Source organism: Tachypleus tridentatus, chromosome 2 (genome assembly GCF_004210375.1).
Source record: "Tachypleus tridentatus isolate NWPU-2018 chromosome 2, ASM421037v1, whole genome shotgun sequence".
Lineage (NCBI taxonomy): Eukaryota > Metazoa > Arthropoda > Merostomata > Xiphosura > Limulidae > Tachypleus > Tachypleus tridentatus.
The window spans coordinates 33,565,013-33,584,937 of record NC_134826.1 but is presented as its reverse complement, the minus strand read 5'-3'; the positions used below and the strand labels follow the sequence as shown (position 1 = coordinate 33,584,937).

General features: G+C 33.7%; 2 protein-coding genes across 6 annotated transcripts in view; one reads left to right on the top strand and one right to left on the bottom strand.

Moving 5' to 3' along the window:
• LOC143240583 (uncharacterized) overlaps nucleotides 1–10,803 on the top strand; it is a 53,364-nt gene extending 42,561 nt beyond the window's left edge. For 2 of the 3 annotated variants that reach the window (XM_076483283.1, XM_076483263.1), the window contains 2 exons: nucleotides 9,566–9,737; nucleotides 10,369–10,803. In XM_076483283.1, coding sequence (XP_076339398.1) covers nucleotides 9,566–9,737; nucleotides 10,369–10,481 — 285 coding nt within the window. In that variant the 3' untranslated portion in view covers nucleotides 10,482–10,803. Of the gene's footprint in view, nucleotides 1–9,565; nucleotides 9,738–10,352 lie in introns of all 3 variants that reach the window. The other variant, XM_076483273.1, reaches the window with a different exon arrangement.
• Nucleotides 10,786–19,925, bottom strand: part of LOC143240572 (afadin- and alpha-actinin-binding protein-like) — an 86,258-nt gene continuing 77,118 nt past the window's right edge. For 2 of the 3 annotated variants that reach the window (XM_076483243.1, XM_076483234.1), the window contains exons 11-12: nucleotides 16,491–16,684; nucleotides 10,786–12,952 (exon numbers count right to left, since the gene is read on the bottom strand). In XM_076483243.1, coding sequence (XP_076339358.1) covers nucleotides 12,721–12,952; nucleotides 16,491–16,684 — 426 coding nt within the window. In that variant the 3' untranslated portion in view covers nucleotides 10,786–12,720. Of the gene's footprint in view, nucleotides 12,953–16,442; nucleotides 16,685–19,925 lie in introns of all 3 variants that reach the window. The other variant, XM_076483249.1, reaches the window with a different exon arrangement.

Genomic DNA, 19,925 nt, shown 5'->3' with positions numbered 1-19,925 from the left:
TATTCGTTGGTAAAAGAGTAGCCCAAGAGTTGGCGGTGGTTGGTGATGCCTAGGTGCCTTCCCTCTAGTCTTACACTGCAAAATTAGGGACGGTTAGCGCAGATAACCTTCGAGTAGCTTTGCGCGAAAGTCAAAAACAAACAAAACAATACTGAAATGTCCTTATTTGGCATTGCATTGCGTCCACTTGTAGGGCTCCATGGTGAGCGGGGACAGTGAACACTGAAATGTATTCTATTTACTGTGGATTCTCCCATTTATTGAAAAAAATAAAAATGACCTAATTGAAGAAAAAAAAAAATTACTGGAAAACGACCATGCATGAATGATTCTATTAGACAGGTACCATGACAGTCGGACTTGACGTCTCGATTTCTTATTCTGCATTAATTGCTTGAAAAATTCTTAGGGCAAATGTCTTCCTTTTTCATTCAGAAGAGATTAGAGAGGCTTGCTGATTCCCCCAAGGAAGCTGTACTTATGATACATTTTGATGGAAACATCTTCATCACAATATACCAAACTCCACTTGAAGTCGAGGTTCCTATGTAACTTTGAATTCTTCTTTTCAACCAAGGCATTTCTGCAGTGTACCGAATCTCCATTTCCAAAGATGGAATTATGCTGCTGCTGATGTTTTATAACGATGTTTACGTCATCACGTCCACCTGCCACCATCAAGGCAGGATATGTGAACTGTAGGGTACATCCATACATCTCCAACCCACTCAGATGTTTCCAGTGTCAGTGGTTTGGTCACTCAAAGACCATGAATATTTAATATGTGCTCATTATGGAAACAAGAAGACTACGACGTTTGTAAATGCAAACTGCAACCACACTGTGTTAACTGCAGTGGTTCACACCCCTCTTACTTTCGTTCTCGCTTCAAGTGGGTCGAGGAGAAAGAGATGCAACGTTTGAAAACTGCTACGAATATCTTCTACCCAGAGGCTTGGAAGTTACTGCCCCACTCTTTCTCAGACATGTGCTGCTGCAATCCTTTCCACTGATACAATGGGAGTGCAAACATGTATCTCTCTGTGCCTCCAACAGAGACGTTTATCAAACGTGTGAAGAATCTTTCACCTTTCATGGTTAAGAGATGACGAGTCAACGGCTTCTCCCATTTTCTGTTCCCATCACTCCTTCTAGTGGATCCCTAGATCCCTAATTTCTTTGGCTCTGGGTTCTGGCTTTTTGTCGGGTTCATCTTCTTCAGCCCCGAGATATAGAACGATTATTTGTTCACGCTCTCAGTCGCTGAAATTTTTGTCAACTAACAGAGACCTGTCCACTTGACACAGGACAGGTATCCAAAGTTTGTATGTGGAGTCCCATGAACCACCTCTGTATATTTGCCGTTTGCAACTGTCTCTTATGTATGCTTCTAAACTTTGCTCTTAACCACAGCATCCTACTTGGGGTTGTGTTTTCCATCCTCAGTGGGCCACACTTTCTCTAATAAAAATCTGCTATTGTTCCTTTTAGCCTTTGTATTCGGGCACAATCGGAAAAATTTGATATATCTTTGAAAGCATAGCAGTATCAAAAGTTTGGCCTCTTCCACCATGGCTAATTACTATCCACAACTGTTACCTATCTTTGAGTCATCTTGGAAGGCCAGTACTCCCGATTGCACTTTATTTACTGAACATCTTTCAAACGATCCATCCATTCCCGTATATAGATGGTTCAAAATCAGATGACTCTGCATGTTCTGCCATGGTTTGTTCCAGTTGGTTGTAGCACACAGAATTCCCTCTGCAATTTTTCTATTCACTGCCAAATTTTGTGCCATTTCTCTTGCCCTGAATCATATTGAAACTATGTAGTATATGAATTGTACGATCTATACCAATTCACTCAGCTGTCTATTGACCTTTACATCATTCCATGTTAGTAACCATACTATTCTTAACAATATCCAAAACAAACTGGACCATCTATCTCTGTCCAATTTTTTTGGATACCAGGTCATGTTGGTATTTGTGGGAATGAGCTAGCTGACAGAGCAGCAAAGTCCATCTGCTCTGGCCCTACCACCACTATCCCTGTTCCATATAGACTATGGTCCAGTTATCAAAACCCGACTATACGCCATTCGTCAGTCGACCTGGAGTGAGCAGTGAAATAATAGCTTTTTCAAGTCAAGTCTTCTTAAACTCCTTAACCATGTTGCTTCTGTGAAGACCAAAGGTAGGATATTGTTTTGCTAGACTATGCATTGGTCACAGTTTTTTAACTCGCCACTTCCTTTTATCTGGTACTGATGCACCAATGTGTGGTCTGTGCAGCACTCAGGTCAAAATCGTACATATTTTATCATGCCGTCGTTACAACCAAGAACGACGACGCTATTTAAACATATTTTAAAGGTAGGTTTGCCCTTGACATTAGCCAATGTCATAGGTGATACTGGTTGCCTCACTCATGTTTTTACATTTTTAAGAGCCATTGGTCTTTAATTTAATTTTAAGGTGTTTTTTTTACTATACATTGTTTTTGCATGATTTTTTTTACACATTTAAATTTATTTTGACCAGAACCCAGGACTGGAAAGGCCACCTTCATGTGACTGGCAGCAAATTTGAACTTAATGCCTCAGTCTTCCTGGCAGATCTTAATTTTACATATTTGACCTATTTTTACATTCATTTTTATACACCGTTATACTATACTACATCTTGTTTGGCACAGATAGCCCAGTAGCTTTGTGCCAATAAACATGAAATACCTACCTACCTCTCTAAAACAATTTGTATGCACTTTTGCCGCCATCCCGATCCTGAACTCTGTGTCAGCAAAGTTGTGCTTCCCATGGTCCCTGAGGCAAAGTTCTTGGGCTAATCTTGACCTATATTTCATACATCAAGTAGTTACGAGTCAAGTATACAAGGGCACTGAACATTATTCGTGTCTTCCCTTCCACCTTTTGGGGAGTGGATTGATGTTCCATGCCAAATATTGTATGCCATTTATCTTGCCCTGGATCCACATAGAAGCTATGCAGTACATGAATTGTACTATTTATACTTGCCAGCTTAGCTCTCTTACTGGCCTTGGAATTGCTTCACATTAGTTCTCACTAGTGATGACGAGTTCTCACCCTATTCTCGTCGATATTTAAAACTGACTGACCCATTTCTCTTTATCATCTATTTCTTCTATAAACTGGGCCACTTTGGTATGTGCGGGAACAAGCTCGCTGATACCACTGCTAAGACTATCTGCTCTGGTGCTATTATGGCCATTTCTGTCCCATACGTTGACTATGGCCCTGTATTTAAGGCTCTGCGCCAGTTGGCAGTGGATTTGGAATGAGCAACGTGATAACAAGCTTTTCCAGATAAAGCTTTCTTTTGCTATATGGTTGTGTTGTTTCCGTAAGAATCAGGAGGAAGTTGTCCTGGCTAGGCTACACATTGATCACAGTTTTTAAGTCCTCATTTTCTTTTATCTGGGACTATTGCACCAGTGTTTGGCCTATGTGATACTCAAGTGACAACAGCCCACGTTTTACTTTCATGCTGTTATTACGACTGTGAACAATGGCATCATTTTAGAAATGTTTTTACCACTGGTTTACCCTGAAATTTGATATTGTCATTGACGATGACACTGTCCAGCTTACTACTGTTTTTAAATTTTTAAAGGCCATTGGCCTTTTTAACTCTAAGTTTTTAGCAGCTGTTTAAAGTTTATTTCGTTTCTTTGATTCATTTTTACATTTTATAATGATTTTACTTTTTTTACTGATGTTTGACGCAGATAGCCCAGTTGCTTTGCGCCAGTAAACGCCAAACAATAAACCTTTTCTTTTCCCTTTCAAGGTGCCTTTCCAAGCCAGATGACCGTATGATGTGACCACCTCAGTTTACATTTTTTTATTGTGGTCGAGTGATCTTCATATGGTTCGATAGCTTGTTTGATGTTATTGTTAACTTTTATTGGTAGCATGATCTTTATATGAGATGTGCAAGATTCTTCTGTAGCAACTTATTTCCATGGTCTGTATTCTTCTTTCTAGAAATGCAGTGAGGATCCATGTTTCACAAGCATGCAGAAATATGGGTATTACAAGGCAGAAGAACAGCCTAATTTTGTAACTAAGAGTCATGATGTTGCTGTTTTATATTGGTTTCAACCTTATCAATACTGTTGCTTTCTGCACAATCCTGTTTCAAGTTTGGAACCTCCATCTGTGACAATTTATCCCGGGTGTTTACACTTTTTACTGTTTCATGTCTTTGTCCACGTACACTGATCTCTATGCTGATGCCATTGATGCTATTGGTTATCAGTTTAGTATTCTCATAAGTGATCTGCATGGCATAATAGTAGTTTTGACAAAGCTGTAGATTACCTTTTTTGGGAAGTATGATGACCACAGACTGGGTCCAAGGGTTGATACACTCTCCTGTCTACCAGATCTTATTGCAGATTGTTGTGAGGGCGGTGAACAAAGTTTCCCTTCCTGGCCAGAACCAGTTTTGTTGGTATGTTTTCAACTCCAGCTGACTTTCCTTTCTTCGATGACCTCAATGTGTTTTCTATTTCTTCCCGTGTTGAAGGTGGTGATCATGGAATCTAGGCCAGTGTTTTCGTCACTCGGGACGGTAAGAGGAGTAAATTTACCACCAATCATTTTCTAGGTTTCTGCCACATCAGAACCCTTCAGTTTCTTTAGGTCAAACTTGATTCTTATGTACTTTGGTTTGTTGCTTTTCTTTAGATGGGTATGAAAAATTATGCTCAATAAAATCATGATTGCTTCTGATATCTGCTTCTAGGAAACTTGATGTTCTGACAGTGTTGATTTCTGTTTGAAAGCACTTTTTCTCCATGATGTAGTCGATCTGGTCATATGTTGTTCAACTGTACTGTGTCAGATCTATTATCTTGATTTTTTTAGGAACAAAAGTATTAGTCAATAACAAAATTGTTACATGTGGCAAACCCCAGGAGTCAGTGTTCTCTTTTGTTTGATTAAGTATGATTGCCAATTTGTCTGTGTATTCTCTCCAACTTTGGTATTCCAACTTCCTTGTACAATGAGGATGTCATTTTTTTGGTGGTTAAATTACTAGGTTATGTAGTTGGTTTCCTTGTACAATGAAGATGTCATTTTTTTGGTGGTTAAATTACTAGGCTATGTAGTTGGTTGTAAGTCTTTCATCTCATTGCCATTATAGTCTTACTATGAGGCATGCACTTGTATTACTGTTATATTGAATGAAATTGCCTATAGGTAGATGGTGATGAGCCTATTTGAAAACTGGATGGCAACCCAAAAGTGTTCAATGTTTTTGTGTATGAGGAATCCAATGCCATATTCATGTTTATCCTCTTTGCCACTAAAGTAAACCTTCTGTCCTTCCTCGCTTTATGTTTTCCCAAAGTGTTTCCAAATTACACAGTCCAAGGAGGTTCCAGCAGTACCTGTCCATCTCATGTGTATGTGCTTTTAATTTCTCTATACCTCTCAATGTCCTTACATCCTATGTACTGATGGTAATGTTTTTGTCTTCCATGGAACATTGATGGTAGGAGCATCAGGATCATATTTATCACTTCCATCTTGGTGTGAGGTAGAAGGTACAGTTATTGATAACCTGGGCTGTGTCTTAGCCAGTTACAACCTAGTGGTGCCCATCTTCTCTCCCAGTTGCTTAACCACAGCAGAGATCCACCATACAATGTAGCATGCCCAAACACGTAGCCATTGAGCTCATCCAGTAGCCCTTCTGCTGTGGCCATTGACTTTATCAAGGAAAACGTATGCCCAGTGATGTCATGTTACCATCACACCATTTCACCCACTTTACGATATGAACTTGTATTTTATTGTATAAATTTCTACTTCATTACATTACTTTTCAGTATATGCAGCTTATACTTCATTACATTTCATTACTTGCTCATTGCTGTGGTATTTCTTGAAGTAATCTAAATAAAACCCTAGCTTACTTTCTTTGAAGATACTTTTAACTCTTTTGTAATGAGAAACTAAAGCACGTATAACATGTCACCTTTTTATGATATCCGCTGTCAATCTGTGAGTCAAAGTGATGATTGGTCCATTTTTTGGCAAGGACTCTGAGAAAGATTCATACTGAGTCGTCCTGTCCGGATGCAGGGAGTGCTTCGTATTTATCAAGATGTTGAAACATTACATTGTAACTAAATTGTCTTAGTTTAATTCTTTTTCCATTTCTGACCAGGTATATGTTATATGCATTGAAGATGGTGACATAATTGCACTGTCACATGTCATTTAATAACTAAAATACGAAAAAAGGATGCAAAACCCTTTCAGCACTAAGATTTACATATATCTACTGTAACGTGTGCTATTTGAGACTGTTCTACCTTTTATTATTTAGTTAACCGAAGCTACGATATGCAAGATAACGATGTAGTTGTGGCAATTTTTCTGAATAATTAGGCTGCACTTACAAACCACAATATATGTATTTGTAGTATTGTATTGTGCACCATCTGGTATACGGTTACTGTATTTCTCTTTTTTTAGCAATATCTGATGCTTGTCCTCCATTTCTGTTTTCACGCATCACGCTCGTAGTCAAATCGGATTCAAGAATCAAACCAATTATTTTGCATACAAGCGAAACACAGCCTTATCACAAACTCAGTTGTGTATCAGTTATAATAATTGGTGACTTATAAACATATACGAATATTAAGAGATCTGACAATTATTTGAGAAATGTACATAGTCTAAGGAAAGCATAACTTCTTGACCAAACATCATAGTTTGGTGAGTAGTTGTTCTGTCACTCTACTTACTTTAGGTATGTGAGGTAGGTGACGGTCTTAAACAGACTACTTGAAAAAAAATGCGAGGATATGTCCTCTTCCCCTACCCCCAGATAATTACACCTATGATTAGATACCTTACTTGGGGATTTTTGACTTCTTAAATTAGTTGACAATTTTCAAAATCTCTAATACCAAAGGTTTTGCCAGTTTAATAATCTAGTTGGTAAAACATTGTATACTTAAAACAAAGCGAGTGGAACATTAACAAAATGGTTACTATCCCACCAAAACTTATATTTGGGAACTGTATGTAAGAATTCAGGCCACGATTGAAGAAATCCGAAGTAACTTTCAACATTAAATACCATTTCATAGATACTTGCACTTTAGTAGAACGTATGTGTTTATAAAAGCGAAAATATACTCTGCTGGAGAAAAGCGCTTTTGTGTGCAGCATCTTTGTTTTATGGCACAGTTCCATTTACTCAGGAGAAACTGGCTTCAAGATTAAATGAACGTATTCACAGCATTCAAAATTCATACATACAGATTTGTGGCTAAAGATTTGAGTCATTCGACCATAACATCAGCCACTTCAGGATATTACTCAAACATCACCAACCAGAAAAATACAAGAAAAGCGAAATAACTAATTTATTTATCGTTTACCCTAAGAAAATAAATGAAATATTATATAAATGCAACGGGTGTTTATTTATTCATCTTATTTTACTAATTAGAAAATCTATTTTTAACTGACACCGGATTGTTCTACTGCCATTGTTGGGGTCTGGCATGGCCTAGCGCGTTAAGGCGTGCGCTTCGTAATCTGAGGGTCGCGGGTTCGCGCCCGAGTCGTGCCAAACATGCTCGCCCTCCCAGCCGTGGGGGCGTTATAATGTGACGGTCAATCCCACTTTTCGTTGGTAAAAGAGTAGCCAGCCCAAGAGTTGGCGGTGGGTGGTGATGACTAGCTGCCTTCCCTCTAGTCTTACACAGCTAAATTAGGGACGGCTAGCACAGATAGCCCTCGAGTAGCTTTGTGCGAAATTCCAAAACAAACAAACAAACAAACTGCCATTGTTGTATAGTATTTGCTGTAGCTGTCTGTTAATGAATTACATGAACATTTATAATTGTTATTTTTTTATTGGTTTGTATAATGTGAACTCTCTCATCGAACCATGCACACGCATAATTCCTATTAGTGACCGCTATTATTTTAAAACACTGAACGTTCAACCACTTATTCTATTTTTAGTGTACATCCACTTGAAAAAGTACGTTACAGATCGACTTTTATTCTTGATTGTCATGCCAGTTTTAACCTGGAACCAATCACATCACAGTGGTTTTATTAAATTATCTGATGTTTATAATACCACTTATTTTTCTTGTTGCTGACTTTCCAAATAAACACAAGTGAACTACAAGCCACATTGGTAAGCTGGTGTCAATCACGCAAACAACATAAAATTTAGTTGAATACTTTATTTAAATTCCCTGAAGTAAATGCTAATATACCTGCACAGAAGAAGTTTATTTGGCAACTACCTAGGAACAATTATTTAATTTATAGAACGTTTATGCTCATTACAAGCGAATAAGAACTTGAGGGTTCATAAAAAGAAAAACTTAAGAGAACTTCTGGTCTAATTGATTGTACTTTTTCTAATCGAAATACACTTTTAAATGTACTAACAGGCATTTTGTTAATCATAAATCTAAGGTGTTTGACTTTTTCCTAAAACTATACTGGACACGCGAGAGCAGCCCCTCGCTAGTACAGCGGTAAGTTTACGGATTTACAACGCTAAAATGAGGGGTTCGATTCCTCTCAGTGGACTCGCCATATAGCCCGACATGTTTTTGCTATAAGAAAACACATACACAGAGACAGAAATATATTTGTAAATTCACGTAATGGTGTGAAGAAACGTATATCTGTACACTTCCTTGTACTAAATGTTTTACTTCGAGAAACAAATATTATGTTGCTACTAATGTCATTTCTCGTTGCTTCACGTGAGACTGGATCTCTCTCACACTTGTACTCTTCCAAACATGACAGATTGATCAGAAAAGTCAACTTACAAATAGTTCTAACAAAAAAAATCTCGCATTTTCATTTACACTTCTATATTATTAATCTTTAAAACTTAAAATGGCAGACGGATTTTATGTTTTCGCAACATTTCCTATTTATTTCAAACAGTTTACGTGCAAGCAATTTTTAGATATTTGATTTTTTTAAAACCTGTTAAAATGTATCAAAGTACCATTTTGGCGATGTTTATAGGAATAAAATGAATGAAACCTACACACAATTTATCACGGATAATATCGCGAATGTACTTTTTCAACATCTGATTTTTAAGAATTTGTCCTTCAAGCAATATCGAATGACATTTGAATTTATTTCCGTTACCCCCAGTTACTGTATATCAATTAAGGATGCCAGTACACCTGGTCAATAAAATAAGCAAAAGTTTCAGTATGTACAACCGCTAAACATCTGCGAGTTTGATAGAATGTTTTGCTGGTCAAGCTCTTATCTTTTGTGTATGACACAAGAATCGGAGTAAGCAGTTCACGATAGATGAATTTATACGAGTGGTCACAGCTTACTCTAAAGTTATTCAAGTATTAGGGTGTCGTGATGTATGCATTCAATGTAATCATTCGTTAAAATATGTACTATTGCAGTATATTCTGTAGCAGTTGTAGGTAGTCCCGATTGTTGCTTATCTTGATCAAGTAAACTTAGGTGACTTTCTTTCAGATATATTCGTTGCTCTGGGGTTCACGCAAGCAAGATTTGTTTTCTAGTCAAACAACAGACGAAAATAATGTAGTTTTATGGGCTTATCCGACTTTTCGGTGTGTAGGGAAACTTCCAAAGTGCAAAGGACGAATTCTTCATATGGTCAAGAGTCCTTGTGGAACTCAATTAGGTAAGTGGTAATTTAACCTTTTTATTTTCGAATTGCTATCGTATGTAAGCGATAGAAATAAGATCTTATTCTTCACTACCTTTTAGTTGTTGTGATAAATAAGTATTTGTGTACTTCTTGTCTGTTAGTATTATTTATTATTATGGATATAAATATACTGCATGGATTGTAGAGAGAAAAGATTTCATCCATACTTTAACAGGATATGAATTAAAACTTGATAACAAAACAGAACACTGTTACACTGACGGTGTTAAATATTATAAAGTCAATTTGATTCAAATAAACCTGTTATATAACTATGGAGGAAACTGATTTGGTATTTAAAGAGTTCTAAATCTAAGTAAATTATGTCAATAAATACAAGAATCATTATGGTGTGAACGCCTTTCGAAGTGGGCGAAGCGTGATTATAATTACTGTCTTAAGCGTAAGACATTAGTTATGCCTATTATGCATATGGCAAAGTATATTGTCGTTGGACAATTACTATTATTATGCACTCAATTCATGAAAATCCTTAAAGAATTTGATAAATAAATACTATTAATGGACTTTATGACAAGTATAATAAACAAAAATCATTGTTGAATTCTATATAAATGAATTATACAGTGTCTTATTTGTGCAGCTACAGCATCGTCTGAAGAACTTCTACGTATTTGGCAAATTGAAGAGAAGGACATTAAAGGAGAGAGACAGCTTTCTTTAACATGTTCACCGTTGTTCCAAACAATTCGATAAGACTTTTTGCATGTGTGATATGTTTAAGCACCAAGCCTATGTAATTTTTCAAATAATATATTAACATTTACCTCACGACAAAGTAACTTATTTTCTATATTATGTTATATTTGACTGGTAAGGCAGTGTCAGGGTATGATAAAAGAAAGAAATAAGCCTTAAATTTCACGGTAAAACGTTCTTTTTAACTCGCCCATTAGACAAATTTATATTTTAAAGTTAGAAAAAGCTTAGCACTAATACGTTGTACTAATTTGATATGATAATTATGGATACATTTTATGAAATAACTTGATGAATAAAATAAGATTAAAATCTTTTATTTCCATATGATTGCACTGTTAATTACAGTATATTAAACTGGACCCACCAAACACTACCAACCCAAAAACCTTAAATTAATCTCACTTTAGTATAAAATAAATTAATCTTCACAAAGTCCACGGAAAGGTTAGAACAATATGCAATTTCTTAAATATACATCAGAGATTTTCTATGTACATGCTAATCCATATGTTATGAATAATAGAAATAATAAAAACATCAACTACTTTGGGTTGGAAAGTTACATCTGAATGATTTGTTGAACTCAGGCTAAAAGTTCTCATATTTTTGCATATATCTCACGTGAAATCACTGCTGTATTTAAGAATTATTCAACATATCTGAGCTATAGCAATTCAACTGATAAGTTGCTGCACTATCAAATATTCAAGTGTAAAAATTACTTTTTCCAAGACTGAATAATAAATTTCTATAATCACTTACTAATGTGTAAAATATTATCCATAACTGCTCATGGTATATTTGTAGTTGAACTTAACAGGAAAGGATATTAAATGGTGAAAACAGCCATATCAAATTATATACAATGGTGATTACATAAGAAAAGTACATCGTTTAGGGTTGCTAAGTGTAACATTTGATTTAAAAGATATTTAAGACTTTGGAAAAATTGAATATTCTACTAAAGTTTGTTTCAATATTTATCAGAGTTCAAATAAAAATAATTTGGTTATATGGATATGCAGCATAAGTGAATAACATACAATATGAAGCTGACATACTTTAATATTAACAGTATCCAACTTCCAAAAAAACTTTGCTATTCATCATGCATTGATAATGGAAGACATATATTTTGAGTTAACAGCTCGCTACAAAAAATTGTGACAAGTTCTCACATTAAAGGCACTGTATAAAATGTTTTTGCAAGTTGCAGCTCAAGCATTTAAACTACTAATTATATTAATATGGGAATTAATAATTCTTTAAGGTAAAGGTACAAAATATTTTCTAACACAACATGGTACACAAGTATTTGTAAATCATTAAAGAAAATAATCCACTTATAAATACCAACATATCTGTGAAGCTTTATTAACAAAATCATTTTCTTACTTATAATAAGAAAGGATGTTTCCTGTATCTATTTTCAGTATGTGAAATATTCCTATGAATAACTCATTTGGTAGGTTTACAAAAACAGGGTGTAGATAAAGCTAATCTTAAAGTGGTTGTTGGTTAGAACCACCAATACAAACCAATAACCTGCTTGTAAGAAGTATGTTAAATCTCTCAACGGTACTTTCTTTATTACACAGCAAATTATTGAAAGAAATACTGGTACGTTATAAATGAAAAATTAAATTTTTATCATAGATATTCCACTACAGATTTACTAAAACTGGTCAGAGGTCTCCAATTCAATTTACTATAAAGAAATGCAAAATTTATATAATGTGGTAACATTAACTCTATATTTATTCCAACATTGGAACTCCTGAATGGAGTAGAAAGAATCATTTAATACACTTTCACATATTAAACCAGTACTTTTAATCACATGATAAAAGAAACATATATACATCCATCTTGCAAGATAAAAGGATAAGTTGTTTCCAGTTTACTATTCTCTTCCAAATTCTAGTTAATGAAAGCTGAATTATTTTTGTAACAATGCTACTGTAAACTTTATAACAAAATTTTGATGCATCTACTTTACATAATGTAAAGAATAACAAATACTGTATTTTTTTTATTAAGAAAAATAGATAATTTAAATGGAAAATTGGGCTATGATACAGCACTTGAGCAATACATTCATAACAGAAATAAGTTATTTATGAAAATTAATTGATTTATATTGATAAATGGCAGTTGTGGATTGAGATCAAACTATTTTCAATATATATATATAAAAAAATCAGATTGATGTAGTTTCTCACAAAATTACTGATTATTCACTAGCTAAAGTTTCTGATTTACACTGAAACATTGCCATCTTCAAACCATCAATATGTTGGTCAATAGATAACTTTCTGTAATTTGAAGTTGGTTCCTCATGACTCTGGTCACTCCCCATTGAAAGTTTATCATGCTGCACATTGTTTCTAGTATGATGTGGCCACAATATTTCATTATTGGAACTCTCTTCACCTTTCTTATCTTTATTTTTTTTTCTCCTTACCCTAATACCAAAAAGCATTGAAATTAGCATACATATTTCAAATGCACTCAAGACATTATACTAGGTTACCTCTTCCAGCTTAATATAACAAAATTATTCAGTGCTACACATGTACATAGTGAAGAAAATACTTAATACACAAACAAGCACCCGTGAGAGGATAGTTGAGTAACATTTGTTTCTTCAGGGTGCTTGATATACTGAAGATTAATACGGTTGACTATGCTGTAAATACAAGGTGCATGATAATTATCATACAATATATAAGAAAGATCAATAGACAACATACAGAATTACAACAATGAAACAGGATGAGAATGAATAATTATTACAAAATATTTTTGAGATATATACTTGAAATATGACACAAATACAGCTAATATTGTAAGGAACTTTACATTCTGACCATACCCAATAGTTTATCAATAAGCAAGAACAATCCACAATCACAGCAAACATAACTGTTGGATATTAAAAAGCAAAAAATGTTAAGAACACCTAACTGCTAGGATTTATGTATCAAAACATGCAAAGAACATCTAACAGTTGAACTTTCTGTATCAAGAATGATCTTCCGTTACAGTGAATACCTTACTACCTAACTGATGAGATACATATATAGCACAGAGTAATAATTTATAATCACAAATAAAAACTCTATGGTTAATGTAAAAAAAGACAACTGAAATAATTCAGGACCACAACAATTTTACTGTTTGCTTTTATGAAATTAAAAACTATTAGTTGGAATTGTCAATATGTTACTCTTTCAAAACTAGAAAATTATATTTTTACACAGGTAAAATTCTTAAAATCTCATATAGGTGTTCAGTATTTAGTTAGATGATATTCTGAATGGAATACATTTAGCTCTAACAATTGCTAATACTTGTCCTGGGCAGGTAACACACCAGAAAGGCAATCTGTAGTTTATACTGCCTGTTTAAACTGTTGTATGATTTTGTTTGACACACACAAATATGAGATAATGCAATAATTTGTACTGGTCAGTGTTAGCAGGAAGATTCAATTTTAAGTTAAATTAACATGACTTTTGATGTGGGTAAAAGGGATTAGGGTATACTGAACAAAGACGATGTTCAACTTAACAGCTACTTTTTAGAATTTCTTCAATCTCCTGCCTTGTCAGAAATGTTAAAGTTCCTGCAGCTGATACCTACAAATATCACATTATAGACTGAAAGCAACAAGTCTGAAATTAGTTATGTATAGTGTTAAACAGTAGATGTTCAAAACCAGACACTACCAGTATGTTTGGTTGAATTAAAAATCAAGACTATGGTTCTATTATCTGTAGAATTTAAAACTTACCTGTTAGAAATCAATGCATCTCAATACCATGCAGTAATAATAATAATCCAGATTCATATCAAATGTCTTAGTACTTGATTATGAACAGGAAGTAACAAGAATGATACACAATTTAAGTAAATTATTAATACATATAGACACCAGTGACTATACTTATCCAGAAAACAACAGGAATGAACCAAAATTACCACAAATATTTTATTGATTAGTTATTACCTGTGTTAGATAATACATGACTGAAACAATTACAACAAATAGCATAGTGCAGGAAAACCTTAGTAACAGTGAATACCTTATTAATGGGTTATGTGTAACAGTATAGGAAAAAATACAGTTGTTACTAATGGATAATATGAAGCAGGCATTACAGAAATGATAAAGTCACAGCAAATACATACCTAACTACAAAGTTAACCCTTTCACAACAAATCGGGGTTCAAAGGCCATGTCATTGCATTTGTTTACTTGCATTCAAAATATTATTAAACTACTATTTTACAAATTTATGTCAATAATTTTGGGATCCAATTGTAGATTATAATTCAAACTTTAATATTTATATATGAGTTAATTTCTAAATTTAAAAGAACACATTTAAATATAGATTTTAGTGAGTCGTGGTATGTTGAATGCAGTGCTGTTTAAAATTAGATGTTTATGATGTCAAAATACTAAGTCTATAATTTCATACAAATTAAAAACTCCAGTCACTGATATTCACAAGCTAGAATGTTATTTTGCCAAGATATGGCTTATGTACCAAATCACACACAGTGGCCCTGTTAACCTCTTTCTATTTTTTTGGAAATGGTCCCTTATATACACTAACTACAGTATATGACATGTTAATAACCAATAAACAGTTTAGAATGTCCCCAGAGTGATTTTATCAACCATTTTAATATTTGAAAAAAGCTACCATGTGTCTTTCGTCTGATCAAAGTTTCATATTTTTTAAAATCTAAATACATCTTAGTTACTAAGCTTAATAGATTATAGTGGAATTTTGTGGTACCAGTGTAGTTATTTATGTTTTTTTTGGTTTTCAACTATATGTATAGAGCCTAAAAAAAAATTTTGTTTGACATCCTCCATGTTTAACAACCTATGTCCAGTAACAACCAAGTGCAAACATTGTAACAAGAAGATAGTTGTTTGCTTTACTTCTTGATTTAGGGTTCTATATTTTAAAGAAAATAAGTTTAATAATTTATTTCTAAATAGTAATAAGCTATATACATATATAATGTATAATAATTGAAATATGACTGTATATTACAAAATACTAGTTCACTAAAACACAGCCAAGATAGGGAAGACTAGAGGTCAGTATTATATTACTGGATGCATGACTCAAGTGTATGTGCACCACATGAATGCAAGTTATGTAATGTTAACTAAGCATGACTGGAAAGTCAATATAATAAAAAATAATACATACATACACATATGTGTAGCACTATGAAACTTAAGCTACTGAGATGAAACATTTGTATTTTTGTGTTATAATATGTAGCCTAGCATGAAAAAAAGCATAATTTATATTTTCTAATTTTTTATGATGGTTACAAGGTTGGTTAAGTGATAGACCCCATATAGTGAGAGTATAGAAAACAACAAAATATTAAGTCTTACTGAAAACAAACATTTGAAATGTATTTAGGAGGTTTAAGAGATTATGCAAATAATATTTGAGATTTTTGGGATGAACAATAGTTGTTTTTTTTTATCATAACATGAAATCACTTTGCACTCACTACTAGTAACAAAATACTATATTCCCAAAGAAATTTTTAGTGAAAATACTTGATTAAAAAAAATTGATTTTTTTGTATACAAAATACTTGTAACCTTTACTAAAAATGTCTAGTAAATTTTGTGAAGGTACATGATACTTAACGAGTGCAAATGTGTAGAAGAATTTGTGTATATTATATCAAGTCCATTGCAAAACAGTTAAGAGTTACAAGTAGCATAGAATTTTTTTTTTTTTTTTTTCTCAGTAACACAGATGGTTGACAACGTGACTGACTATATCAGAGATGAGGCATCAAATTTTACAATATTATTTGTTATTCATTTGCAATAGTGATGAAAAACTGTGTAATTAGGTTAATATAATAAATACAATATGATGGATAAAGAAGTTGAAACCACACCTTGTCCAAAAGCAATTTTGTCATTCAGATGATACATCTAGACAATACCTTGATCCTGAGAGTGGAGTGCAGGATAACATATGGTACACTTCTGGAGTAGATTGAAGTGGATGAACTCTTCCATCAGGAAAGGTAAATATAGGTGTACCAGGGTTCAGGTGAGACTCAGGTCTGGGAGGAGTCTTCAAAGCCAGTAACTGGGTTTTCAGGAACTCAGTTTTTTCCAGTTGAAAAGCTTGTCTCTAATCACACACAAAAAAATTAAATTCACTGTGTGGAGCAAAAATTGTACTTATCATAACCTGTTAAATACTTTGCTCTGATGCCCAAAAATATGAAAAAACAGAAGTGTTTATTAAAATAGAATTTTACAAAAATCAAAGGACAACCGGGAATCAAACAAAATATTAAAAAAGCATACAAGCTGAGCTTTTTTCTATCAGAAAAACCCAATGTATTCAGAACTTATCAGCTCTGACCATCAGGGTTACATCAAAGTGGAACTATATAACTCATTAAACTAAGTCATACAACAAATTATATTAACAAGTAAAATCAAAACCAACACTTGGAGCTGTTAGGAAAGAGATGACAAAGTGGTGAATGTTGGCTACTTCTCTAAATTCAATTAAAATTATTATAATCTTTAGCAAGAGAATAGACTTCAAGAAAAACACACTTTTGAATTTTAATTTCCATAAATAAAGTAGAAAGGGCCAACCAGCTAACATCATGAATTTCATAAGAAATACATTTTGCTGTGGTTTAATTATAAGTGTGACCTAATCTTAAAGCTCTTTAACAATCATCTTTCCAACTGCAGGTCTGATTTATCAAAATATTCTGACAATTTTGATAACAAATACAATAAACAGTATTTGTATTCTTCTTTAAGAATTATCTTTGAAGTGACATTAAATATTCTCTTGAGTCTTTATAGGTTACTTGAAAACTGGCTTTTTAAAATATGCAAATAAGTTGCTTTGAAACACTTTTACATACAATAAAAATCTTTATAAGGAACATTCAAATTGTTTAAATTTTGTGATCTACAGTCACTATACTTAATTGCAGAGAGAGAACTACTTCTACAAGCACATAATTTTGGCCCCTACTGTATAGTTTGCTTTATTGGTTTCATCCTCTACTATAATACACTGCTGTCCCTTCCACATTAGAGATAGTCAAAACAAAAATACAACTTTTATTAATTTTTTAGTAATTACAGTCACTCTCTTTATATTTGCAACAGATGTAAATTGTAACTCTAATAAATAAACCTGTTTGAAGTTGAAGACAACTTATTATAGTTAAATGAAACTGTAGAAAATGTACAATTGGAAGTAATTACAACTCAGCAACCTATAAACTAATGTCAATCAGGCCTGGCCTTTGATAACCTCTTCTTATTATCACCAATCATCTTTATCACTTCTGCCCAATTTTTATTCATGCTCTTTTCTTCTGCCTCACCTTCAACTTGGCATCTAGAATTTCTTTTACCAGATCTTGAGACATTTTGTGAGAATTGAACTTAAAACCTCTAAATATGAAGGTTAAGTCTAGTCAAATTTACTTGATTTTGAACTTTGATATTTTGAATATTCTGAAGACTGAAGCTGAAATGAGCTCAAAGATTCCTATACTTTCAAAGTTTGGTTCAGAATTCCTCTGATCATTGCCTCTATTTCTGGCCATGTCTGACTTTTGAACATTTATTTTAAAATTTTGTACTCTAGTTGGTTGCTGTGTCAATAATTTTATCTCTGCAGACTCTGGTGTAATTTTTCTCTGCCACAGCTGCTCTTTATCAATTCCATTTTTCAGAAGTTCATTAACATTGTTGAACTGAGCTCCCTTTCCTCCTGTTTAAAATGACATTTCTCCTAAATTGTCCTTGTCAATAATGTCTTCACTTTTCTTTCACTTTCTCAGCCTCTAAAAAATCTTTTAAGTTTCTAATGTAAAATGCTTAGTCTGTCAATGCACGATATCCTGATCAACACTCATGTGTGAAAGTGTCACATTAAGACTGGTAAGTTGAATCACATCTGAACAAATATTTATCTAAATGAGACAATGTTTGTTAAAGGTGAATTTTACAGAAAAAAAGAAAACTTTGTAGTCAAAAGAACTACTCATACTGATTAATTTTGCAGGTTCACATTTTTTTTTTATAAAAAATGTGTGCTAATAAATGAAACGTAGAACTTGGTGCAGAAAGAGCCCTTTCCGAGCAGCAATCCAAGCGTTTTAGTTCTTACGTTTGCTGCTGGGAAAAGTACTGTGATGTAATAGTTGACAAACAAAATGCCAGCGCCAGTGCATTGAATGTAAATAAACATGGCCAGTGCATACGGAGAAACAGAGGTGGAGTCTGTTTTGACTTTGTGTTCTGAACAGTGTCGAGTAGCGCCATATCAATTCAAACCTACTCTGAACGAACCTAGAACAGTTACTTTTGACACAGGTCTGACAAGTTCTAGTGAGGAGGACAGTTCCACGAGCGAGAGTAGCGGAACTGTGAGTGATACTGATAGTGCTCAGGCTGGTTGCAAGTCGGTCATATCTCCAGTGGAAGAATGGTAAGCTTAAGTCATGACAACAAATATGGTCTGTATTATTTCATGTGCAATTATAAGCATCTCTAAACCTGTCTGGTGCTAATAAATTATTGGTATTACAGACTGGATTTTATTTCTTTATACTTTGTCGACTATGGTAACTAATACTCAGCCCTTCCACAATCATTGTACCGGGTATTTATGACTCGTAATAAAATGAATTTTAATTATACATCATAATTCTGTCTATAAAATCAAACTAGTTGTAGCAGTCTGAATAGTTAATTTAATATTTACCATAAATGTATAATTTATATGACATATTCTGTACGTTTGTGCAAGGTGTAGGTGTGGTTTATGCGAGCAGATGCCAACCAGGAGAGAATGCATTTGTTGTTGCTCATACAACAAGGTGTCTCACAAAATATGTAATCTGAAAAAAAGGACCAATAGATTTACATAAAACACCAGCTCTGAAAGGAACAAAATGGTCGGTGCGTGCAACGAAGCGTGTTTGGCAACTATTACATCATAGTTGTAAAATGTCACGGAAACAGCTGAACGACCAAGAGGAACTTGAGTTCAAGGTCCCACATATTTTGTTTCATTTTTTACTCAAAAACTAAAGTGTTTAAAAATATGGCAACCGCACAGGAATTATACCTAACCAAAGTACAGTTTCTAGGGCAATTATTAAATTTGTTGAAAATTCACCTTTAATATTTCATGATGCTATTACAAAATTCCATAATACCAAATAGTGAAGATTTTCTGTGATATTCCGACTTTAATTTTCATGAACTCTTTTAATTTCATTTCACCAATAATTATTACTCCTCATGTGCTAATGATTTGGTCTCACAATGCAAGTCTTAGTTGTTCAGGGATTTTAAAGATTTACGTTTTATGAGGTGTTGCA